Source organism: Helianthus annuus, chromosome 6 (genome assembly GCF_002127325.2).
Source record: "Helianthus annuus cultivar XRQ/B chromosome 6, HanXRQr2.0-SUNRISE, whole genome shotgun sequence".
In the NCBI taxonomy this organism is placed as follows: domain Eukaryota; kingdom Viridiplantae; phylum Streptophyta; class Magnoliopsida; order Asterales; family Asteraceae; genus Helianthus; species Helianthus annuus.
Window position 1 is genome coordinate 1473676 of NC_035438.2, and position 11538 is coordinate 1485213.

The 11538-nt window shown below is 32.8% G+C and overlaps 2 protein-coding genes across 2 annotated transcripts; one reads left to right on the forward strand and one right to left on the reverse strand.

Annotated features, from left to right (window-relative positions):
* Positions 1-1544: 1544 nt before the first annotated feature.
* On the reverse strand, positions 1545-4699 carry LOC110864315. Its single transcript, XM_022113367.2, has one exon. It carries the CDS (start codon positions 4252-4254, stop codon positions 1777-1779), a length of 2478 nt encoding a protein of 825 aa, XP_021969059.1. The 5' UTR covers positions 4255-4699; the 3' UTR covers positions 1545-1776.
* A 4893-nt stretch (positions 4700-9592) lies between these two features.
* On the forward strand, positions 9593-10792 carry LOC110866044. The gene is made up of 2 exons (XM_022115396.1): positions 9593-9652; positions 10148-10792. Exons 1-2 carry the CDS (start codon positions 9593-9595, stop codon positions 10790-10792), a joined length of 705 nt encoding a protein of 234 aa, XP_021971088.1.
* The last annotated feature ends 746 nt before the right edge of the window (positions 10793-11538 follow it).

The window sequence follows — 11538 nt, forward strand, 5'->3', positions numbered from 1 at the left end:
TTTGTGAATTCAATATAATAATTGTTGGATCATCAAAATTTCAACAATAATGCATAGTTCCATGGATAAGAAATATACATAATGGCAATCATATAATTAATATCTCTATTCAAATCATGTTAAATTTCTTAGGACTACAATATTATAATCGTTTGATAAAATATACGGTTATTATATGAGTTAATTAAGGCTTCCACTATTTTCACATCTCTAAATTTTATTTTCACGTCCCTTTTTCACTCTCTCTCTATATATATCTATGTATGTATAAAAAGAGATTAAATAAAGGGACGTGTGAATATTAATTCCCGCTAATTAAACATCACTTTAACTTAGTACCTAAATGGTGGAAATGGTGTGGCAGCCTTTTGAATTATTAGAAGGTTGCTTTATTACAAAAGTGGAATTGTGATATACCACCCATCCTTTTTTCATTCAATTACTCTTTTCTAATCATCAATTTGTATCACTCATATATTATATATACCTCTTTCTCTATATATTTGTGTGTTTTGAGGGATCCATACAAAAGTTATATATTCTAAGAACATGTGGGAAAAAAGACAAATCATTTGTAATTTCAATCTTGAAAATTCTATAAATAAAAGAAAATAGTATAAGTATAATGTTTATTGTTTCGAATTCATCTTTTATGAAATTAACTTTTTTTTTGAACAAATCAGTTTGATAGCTATATATGCGTACATTATATTACCTATACATGTATATGTAAATGATAGAAAAAATTTATAGCTGTATGAACAAATAGGTTTGATGACTTTTTGTAAAAAAATGATAATTTTTTTTTTTTATCAATTTAGATTCGTATTTTTGTTCTAATCATTTAGTGATAATGTATATTATCATATTTAAAAACCAAATACCATCACGTATAAAGGAAGAAGAAAAGCTGACATACATCATGATGAAATAGGTAAAGATTTAGCATTGGATTGGAATAATTATGATTACATAAACAGTTTTCATATTATTTAATGATTTCAAATGATGATAAAATCAAGCATAAAATATTCCTTAACTGACTATTTATAATAACACAAACTTTACTGCTTTTTTTTTCTTTTTAATACCAAGACAAGTAACACATTTGAAACCAAAACTTGTGAGTTGCTTCATGCCGACACTCTACTTCCCATTTTTGGCCCTAAAACTTTTTTTTCTTTGCAATCATGACCTACGACCTATATGTATTTAAATAATAATCACAATAATAAACACAATGATTTAAAAAATTAAAAAAAATGAGATTTCGTTTTACCCCTTTGAATTTGCAAGATTTTGCACTTAGGCCCTTCCAAGATTCTAGGTTTCTGATTCTTGTACATGTAAAACACTACCAAAAGGAGAAAATTATTCTCATAATTGTCTTTATCTTTTCCTTACAAACCAATTCTTAATCATCAATAATAACAATCATTGAACATAGCCAAAAAACAATATAAGCACAAATTGTTACTTATTATTTTCAGAAAATTGATGCAAAATTAAGAATTTTCTCTACTTAAGCTACCAACATGATTAAGAATGTTACAACTATCTTCATTAAACAAAAAAAGAAATTACCCATTTTAACCTCCAAAGATATGATCAAACTAAAAAAGATGACCCCCTTCTATAACTACCAAAGGTGCCAAAAACTTCTAAAAGAGCAATTAAACAAGTACCTTAAGTAGAGGTAAAAGAATCTAAAGAAAAATCCTAAATAAGCTATATATTATAATCATCAAAAGCAAGAAAGAACAAAGAGATGGATTTTCACAAAGAGGATGCATCAAACATAACCTCATTGAGCACATCATCCTCTCGACTCGCTATCGAGAAAAAATCGGCGTCTTTCTCTTCGTCGTTTGAAAAATCTCGTCTCTCGAGTTTAGAATGGGCAGCAATGAATATCAACTTTTGTGCCTTATCGATCCCGTTTCTTGATTGAGCCCATCTACATAAAGACGAGTTCCATTTGAACCCACATGAAGTGGCATGAAGGAAGATCAACCTCACCGCCACTTTCCTTAAAGACTTGAAATCGGTTAGATATGTTTCCCAAACCAGTCTGCTACTTTGTGGGTTAGCTATCTTCATTTTTCCGGTTATGGGGTCTCTTTGTTTTAATTGGACTGCTTGTGCGTACACGGAATCAAGCCCTTCGGTTCTCCATTTCATGAGCTCCATTAACGCAATGTGAGCTTCTTCGCGTGAAACAAGCCTTGTTATAAGCTTGTCAACGTCTTTTTCTTGTTCGGAAGTCAAGCATTTAAAAGGAGGCAGGTATTTACCACTTATGTCCCGAATCAAATAAAACGGATCAAGAATGAATGCAGCCGCCCATGCAGGGTGATAATTTCGCTTAAACCTTTTATCAAAAACCTTGTCTACATGATTCTCATTGATATGATACTTCCCACACCATTCCCTAATCTTCACTCTAAGCTCCTCCCAAAGCGGCAAGCATTGCCCGATTCTCGGCTTCTCTTTCTCGATCTCATGAGCCATTCCTTTGATCAATCTAACCAACGAATGAACCGCCTCTAATTCATTCCAAAATTGAGCCCTCATCATTTCCTCGATTTCTTTCCCGGTTTGATCCTCCATCGACACTATCTTGAAACTCTCATCAAGGAAAACCAACTGCAACGCCCTCGCTGAGCTTAACACATCTTCTACCATCTGAAACACCGGCTCGAACTCAACCCTCCCAATCCCACCACCACCACCACCATACGGCACACGCAACAATGCCGCTCTACCGTATTCTTGCAATTGAAATTTAAGGAAAGAATGTCTAATTTGAGACTTGGTGTTCACAAAGTTTGCAACTTTCAAACAATTATCAGTCACATTGTGAAACAAGGGTAGTTCTTTGCTAAAATCTTTAATCAACTTATTAACCCCTTGAAATTGACAAGAAATATTAACCATCCAATGATGTTGATTCTCAAGATTCCTTAAAGCTTTACTCTTAAACTTATCAGAAACAATCCCCACACATTGTTCCAAATTATTCCCACAAATGTCACAAATTGTTTCCCACAAAACATCCTCAGCATACTTAGAAAAAACATACCCACCTGTAAACACCCCTCTTCTAAACACACTAGTCCCATTAGGCAAATTCACAGAAACATTCACCAAATTTTCAACCTCACCTGAACAACAACTAACCTTCGCCTTCCACCCGTCCGACGAAATCTGAAAAAACAACGCATCACGAATCCGATCTTCCGACTCAGCTTTAGCCTCTTTATACCTCAAATCAAGCCTCTCACCCGCGAGATCACGCCGCGTTATCCCCGGTAACCCGAGTTGGTTTAAGAAGTTCTTGAACTTTGGATGCTCTAAACTTGAAAAGGAAACCAACCCACAATTCTCATACACCCAATTTGCTAACAACTCTAGTGATGAATCTATTTGGGCCTTTGTCAATACTTGACCCGGTGATGACCCGGGACTCTTTAACTTCTTTACACTATCTTCCAACTTTGCTAATGCCCCTAAATCCTCTTTCCCCCCTGATAACACCACATGTTGTTGTTGTTGTTGAGGATGTTGTTGCTGGTGGTGATGGTGGTGGTGGTGGGCCGGAGAGTACAACCCACCACCGCCACCGCTACCCGTTACAACGGTTGCGGACGAAAATGCAGGAACTAAATCGGGTCGGGTCGGGTAAGAAACATCAACAGAAAATCTAGGAGGTTCAATCATAGTAATAGGAGCAACAGAATAAGTAGTTTCAGAACTGTTCACCTTAAACCCACTCCCCTTCCGGCCACCGGAACTGTTCCGTTTCCGGTGGTTCTGCGGCGGCGGCGGCGGCGACGACACCACACCCACTGAAATCGGGTTCGGACCCGGAGCCGAATCCGAATTAAAATTCGGGCAAGTCCCTCTTTTCAAATGCTCAGAAGCCGTTCTAGACGGATTAGAAGCGGAAAAAACCGCTTCACATAAACAACACCGGAGTTTAACCGCTTTTGGTAAACCGGTTTCCGGATTATGAACCAAAATCGGTTCTAAATGAGCCCAATACCATGCTCCTTTACCTTTAACAGCTTTTGTACGGACCATCACTAACCCTTCATACCGTTTGTGTACAACTTTTACTGCCATCTCATCGGTGGTTAACTCTGTTGGTGTTGGTACTGGAACTAGCTGGGTAATGGCAGTGTTCGCCGCCGCCGGAGACGGTGGTTGTTGGGTGGTGGCTGTGTTACTGTTACTGTTAGGTACGGCCGCCATTATTGTACTAACTTTTTATGGAGAAATAGTTCAAGAAAAAATATGGGTATTGTGAAAAATAGTATTTTACGGTGGGGTGTGTGAGAAAAATCGAATCTTGGGTTTGTTTTGGAGCATAGTATTTTTCTGGGTGGTGGTTGACGGTGGTTGATGGTGGTGGAGAAAGAAATAGTTCAAGAAAAAATATGGGTATTGTAAAAAATGATATTTTACGGTGGGGTGTGTGAGAAAAATTGAATCTTGGTTTTGTTTTGAAGCATTTTTTTTTAAATTTTTTTGGGGTGTGGGTTGGCCGGAAAATGAGGTGGTGGTGGTGGTTGATGGTGGTGGAGGAAGGAGACTAAAAGTGGGTTAAAATAAGTTATTTGGAAATGGAATTTTGGGTAGAGACTGACAGAGAGTTCGTGCGGAGTCAACAGGGGGTGTTTTGTGTGTGTATATTAAAGAATTGTTACTATTAGTTGTGGGGTACTCTTCACTTTTTTTGTGTCAGTTGTACACGCGCTCATTTATACACCCATTTGTTTCTTTCCTAAGTTATGTTATCAGTCCCTCTACTATGTTTTTTAACTAGGAACCTTCGGTATTTGTTCGGTTTGTTATGATATTGATACGATAACTAGGTTTTACCCCTGCCGCGTTGCGGCCAGGGCTTACAATTTAAGGCACAACGTATACAATGTTAGATTGAAGGGTCACACGTTACAGCGGTGAAGGTTAAATAACATCAAATATTAACCATGTAAAGCCTATCACAACACAAAACTTTAAAAACATCAGTAAACTTGAATTGCAGAAACGAAAAAACGACCTGCTAAGCTTTCACAGCCCAACCTGCTGGTAATTTGATCCGGAAAAAAACATGCTCTTCGCCTATGCGTTAATGGCCAAAAATCAAAGCACCGTACAAAATTTCCAGAATCACCAACGTAAGAAGCAAAATTGGAAAACGAAAATCATCATAATAGCCAAAAAACGAAAATCATCATTTGATCCCGAAAAAAACATGCTCTTCGCCTGTGCATTAACAGCAAAAAATCAAAGCACCGTACAAAATTTCCAGAATCACCGACGTAAGAAGCAAAATTGGCAAACGAAAATCATCATAATAAAACTATGATGTAGATAGAAGTGAACAACAACCTTCAATCGGTTGCCGGAAAACGCAAGAACGTCGGAGAACACTAACTGGTGTTACTTTCTTGTTCTAGAGAGAGAGCGCACGCTTGTTGAGAGATGTGGAATGAGAGAACAAAACAACACCACCATAACAAACCAATCACATATACAAAACAAACATTATGCACATGATATAACTTATAATGCAACATTATATTGCAAATTTATATTATAACACCATCATAACAAACCAATCACTTATAGAAAACCAATATTATGCATATGGTACAAGTTGTAATGCAACATTATGTTGCAAATTTATATTATATAAATGGCTGTTGGTAATGTTTGTAATACTAAATTTGATTACAACTTCATTTTTAATAATATTTAGAAGGTGTTTGGGGCTGGGTTTTGAAAATAGATTATGCGTTTTAAATAATCAGAATCAGATAATTAGATGTAACAAAACGTGCTGCAGAAAGATAGTGTTTGGATTTGATTATGTTGTTTGATATCACAATAATCAGATAATCAACATTGTTTGGATTTGATTATGTTGTTTGATATCGCAATAATCAACTATTTAAGTGTTTGGCAAGTATATATATTTTAAAAAAATAAATAAGTGAAAACGTAAAAAATCAGTTTTTGGATTTTCACGTTTTCCTGCAGCAAGGGGTAACCTACTTATGGATTATCACGTTTTGAACTCTACAAAACGTAAAAAAAATCACTTTTTATTAAGAGTGAATATTTCAAGTTTTGTCCTTTATCTTTAGGCCACTTTGCAAGTTTTGTCCTTTATGTTTAAATTTGACGAGTTTTGTCCTTTATGTTTAAAAATCAAGCACGTTTTGTCCTTTATGCTTGATTTTTAAGGACAAAACGTGCTTGATTTTTTAAACATAAAGGACAAAACGTGTTTGATTTTTAAACATAAAGGGTAAAATGTGCTTAATTTTTAAAAATAAAGGACAAAACTCGTCAAATTTAAACATAAAGGACAAAACTTGCAAAGTGACCTAAAGATAAAGGACAAAACTTGAAATTCACTCTTTTATTAATTTTTTTTTTACCAAACACTCAAAATAGATTTTTTGCGATTTCAAAACACAATAATCAAATAATCAGGTTGAAAACGCAATCCCAAACACCCCCTTAGATCTGAATACAGTTATGTATTCAATTATTTTTTAAATGGACATTAGATTTAAATAAACACAACTTTAAACAATTGGCTGAGAGCACTTTCAATTTTCGATTTGTACTACACCACTCCTAACTTTTAACTTATTGGCCGAAAACACTTCCAAACTAACCCAGTTTGCTGACATCAGCTGCCACGTCACCAAACCAGTGTCACATCAACTGTCACATCATAAAACTGAGTTCCTATGGTTTCAATTTTGTTGTCATTTCATCCAAAATCAAAATCTTGTCAGATTTTTCAGTTAACATCAAGTTTTTTTTTTTTTTTTTTTGTATTTTTCCTTCTTTTAATGAATGACAAAATGGTCTTTTAACGTTTTATTATAACAAATTTTAAAAAAATCTGAGCAGTTTCCCCTTCATTAAAAGGGAGGAAAAAGACAAAAAAAAATTAGGTGTTAACTGAAAAATCTGACTATATTTTGCTTTTGGATGAAAATGACAACAAAATTGAAACCATAGGGACCCAGATTTAAAAGTTTGAAGTTTTGAACTAAAATGACAAAGGTGACCAAACCTCAGGGACCATTTTAGCAGTTTACCCTAAGTTTAGTGTTATTAAAAATCAAAATATGACAACAAGTAGTTGATGAATTTGATCTAGAAGAGTAGCCTATGTCTAAAGAAGACAGGGTGCGGATAGGAAAGAAAATAAAAGAAAGGACGAATAGTAGAATATATGTTATATAATTTATTGGTTTAAGAAATTAAGTCGGAATATGACAAATTAGTCACTGTTAAGTATTTGACTAATTCGATAATCAAGCACTAATGAAAGCAGAGTGAAAAATATCATTAAAAAATATACATTTTCTAAAGGTATTAAGAAATTATACGTTTAACAAAAGTAAATTCTAGAAGACTACACAATGTATGTTGACAAATAGTCACAGGACCAGCGATCTTTATTTTTTTCTTGAAATAAAAATAACAAGTTATTCTTTTAATATTTTATTAAACAAAATAGCTTATAACTTCCTTGATATGATATTCGAGTCAATATTACTTGCTCAACGTTTACGAAATCGTTTAAAAATATTAAATATAAAAATAATTAATTTAAAACAAAATGTGGTTATGCTTTATCTTTTGGTGTGAATTTATTATACCTTCAATAAAATATAAAGTTTAAAATGAATAAAATATAAAATCAGGAGTAGTAAATAAATCAAATAAATCAGTGAATGAGATTTTTAAAATAAGAAAAATAAATTGAGAAAATTTTTATTAGAGTAAATGAGATGTCATTATGGTGTACAATGTTGATTTGAAGCTAGTTATTGAATTTGTTTTGGATTATTGTTCCTTGTCAACAATAAAAAGGTAAAGATTATTGTGCGATAAACTTTTGAAGAGAGGTAACTTTCATCAAAAGTAAAGACATACACTTTATTTTTATTTTTGCTAACATCCTAAAAGATAACCAAATTGGTATTTTAGTATCATGAAAAGGTAAACTTATGACACATTTTTTTTCTTGATATGTGTGCTTGCTTTTACTAAACATCATGATAAAAAATCCATATATAAAACGTTTTGTTCCGTATAATTTGGATTTCTTCAATTTTAAAACCCAAATACACCACAAGCACTTTTTTACATATACAAAAAGACAATGAATCAAGAATTATAGTTTGTTTTATGAATTTCTTTTTTGAACGACAAATTCGGATCACTGACGGACCACTGGAGTATCATCGTGTCACCAGTGAAATCATCCGATCATATCCATCTCCACTAGGCAACAATGCCTATACACCAAGGACACACTATTTGTTTGTACTTATATTTTTTCTATTATTATTTTAGGAAAGCATCATATAATATGTCATCACGTTCACATACAATAACTCAATGGATGAATGTATTAGTCATTTTAAGAAAGATTTGTTGCCTCTAATTATGGTTTAGTCACCATACTAGGAAGCTAATCCATTTTAAGCGACAGCATGTTCTTATGTCTTTGTCAACTAGAAGGATTTATTTTCAAAGTTTGTAGATAAATTAAAAAGATATTTCAAGTCAATCGCGAGATATGCACTTCAATATATGGGATAAAAGCCAGATAAAACGTGTCATAATTACTCTTGTTTGTAAAATAAAATAGTTTTAATGTTTTATCTTAGACCTAAAAATTACAGATTAAAAAATAAAAATACAAACATGATAGCATGACATAAACATGTTAAGATAAAAAAAATATTAAAAAAGGAATATATTCATGCCGGTATCAAGTGATTAACTATCTAATTGTTTGATTTAAAAACTTCTTGTTTGACTTCATATAACTAATACCAAGTTAAAAACTTTAACATGTGAGGACCATATAATACATTAAAATACGATGGTTTAATAATTCAATAAGTGAGAGGCAAAGGCAAACGGATACATAAACGCTTTATGTATAATAGTTAAAATAACAAGTTTAGGTTTTTACATGATTTTTATAGTTTTCTAGTTACAATTAATTTCGTATCAAACGGACTTCTCTTGTTATAATGTTTTATGATACAATTATAAGTATCATCACATCCCCTATAATTGGTGTGCCTTAATTTAAATTAAACAATTTATATCACACAAAATAAAGAAAACAAAAAATCAAAACCGTACATCACATAATTATATAATATACAAGTAATATGTTATAAAATTTGTATTTTGTTACTTGTTGAAAAAGTCGTTTAGTGGCTGTCCATATTATTATTTTTTGAATATTAAATAAAATAAAGATATGTAGATTTATTCATGAATTATTGAGGTTAGTTAGGGTATACAGTATTTATTAAAGTGGAGTGTTTATTTTATCATTTACTGGTTTTAATACCCACCCATGGGGAAGAAGTTTGGTGGTTCAACCATCATATTTTCATTTCCTTTTTGTTTTTAACATGGATTAATAATTTAACTTAAATCGTCTCAAACCTTATTTTATAATTTTTTTTCAGCTAGTAGATGTAACAAATTAGTGGCAATTTTATTTTTAGACAACGGGTTTAATAAAAGGATGGAATTAGCTTCACATATCCACCCTCTTTCGCAGATGTACGGATACCCAACTATACAGGTTTAATTCTTAAGATAACATAATAACTATCAACTATACACTTCTCGTATAGTCATTCATATTTATCGTGATCGCTTTCTTTGTTCCTGTATCTTTTAACCCCAAACCGCGTATCTTTTACAAATAACGCGGTTTCCAGAAAACAAATAACACGGTTTCAAAAAAAAAAATGGAACATTTTAATTTGGAAACGAGGCAAAATACCTTGACACTTTTCTCATTGTTTATGTTGTTCTTTGGTTGGTGGGTCTCGTGGGGCAGCATGCATCACTTTTATAATTTTATTTATTTGTTTTTCTTCATTTAATTCGTTTTCTTTTATATTAAAATATTTAAAATTTGATTTGTGGTTTTTATGTCCCATGTTGTTTTTGTGGTCTGCTATAAACTCAATAATGACTTGATGAGGGTAGAGTAGTAGTAACGTACTCAGATGCATTTAAGCTTCTCATCTTCATTTTTAATGGTCATTTACAATGGACAGCTTTGTTACAGAGCCTCAATAAGGCGAAGTTTAAAACCGGAGACGACAAATGGAACTGGAAGTCTAGTAGCAAGGGAGAGTTCATAGTTGCGGAGATTCGAAGTCAAATAGCGAGTCAAGATAACAACGGATCAGAGGAAGAATGGAGACACTGGAATAAGTGGGTGCCGCCGAAAATAAACTATTTCACGTGGAGAGCATCGGTCGGGAGGATTCCGGTGAAGTCGGAGCTAATTAAGCGGAGAATTCCTATTAACAGTAATATTTGCTCAAGATGTAATGCACAGGAGGAATCAGTAAATCATGCTATATGTGGCTGCAGTGGATCGAAAAGGATTTGGCGAGACATAGTCAATTGGTTGAAGCTTCCATCTTCAACAGAGTTTCATGAATGCAAGGATGTACTAGAATATGTCAAAGATCTTCCAGGTTCTAATGAGTGGAAAAAAGTTATAAACGTAGTGTTTCAAACCACTATGTGGAACATTTGGAAGGCTCGAAATGAAAAAGAATTCGAAGGGAACAATCGGTCCGAAAACAGTATGGTTGAATCAGTAATGGCCGAGAGCTTTATTTGGTTGAAAAGTAGATCGAAACTACATGATATAGTATGGGAAAGATGGGTGGACTTTAACATACGAGATATAGTGAAATAGTGGCGTAGAAGTTGGGTGTATTTTGTTTTGTATTTAGTTTCGTTTTGTTTTGCTTTGATTTGTTTTGTACTGTACTGTTGGGTTTTTACAGCATATGCTGGCCCTGTTCTATGAATCATAGAATTTGACTGTTCAAAAAAAAAAAGGTGTTCAAATATAAATTTCATCATAAACTAATATGAATCACACTAATTATTGTAAGGACCGCATGTAGCAATGAATGTTTCTAACTTATAGTATTATTATTATTATTATTATTATTATTATTATTATTATTATTATTATTATTATTATTATTATTATTATTGTTAATAAAATAAGAGTAAATTATATACATCTTTCACGTGGTTTGATTGAAATTACAAGTTTAATCCTTTAGTTTTTACAAATTACATGGATTTTTCTTACCAAGTATTTTAAAAATAACTTGCATTAGCTTTGCACATGGTATTATAGCCTAGTGATATTTTGGGGGTGAAATAAGACTTAGGTTTAACGCTTTTATTGTCAATGGTGTTTTAATTATGTAGAAAACATGTGATAGTTTGATCCGCGTAGACTTTTAGAAATCTTACAATAGTTTTTTGTTTTGTTTTTCGGTTCATCTTGTTATCCAAAAATCAAAACATAGATCTATAAAGTGGGGCTCGATTGAATAATATGGCAACGCTATATGGAGATCATCCAAGGCTTGGTGAGGACAAAGAACAACCTTGAAGCTATTCTAAGAATAAGTTAAGATGAAG

Excerpts from the sequence above, each read along its gene's own strand:
- LOC110866044 (XM_022115396.1), top strand. The coding sequence starts at position 9,593 with ATGGAATTAGCTTCACATATCCACCCTCTTTCGCAGATGTACGGATAC. Across the intron at positions 9,653-10,147 it reads ACGGATACCCAACTATACAG|AGCCTCAATAAGGCGAAGTT; the intron begins GTTTAATTCTTA and ends GCTTTGTTACAG.
- LOC110864315 (XM_022113367.2), bottom strand. The coding sequence starts at position 4,254 with ATGGCGGCCGTACCTAACAGTAACAGTAACACAGCCACCACCCAACAA.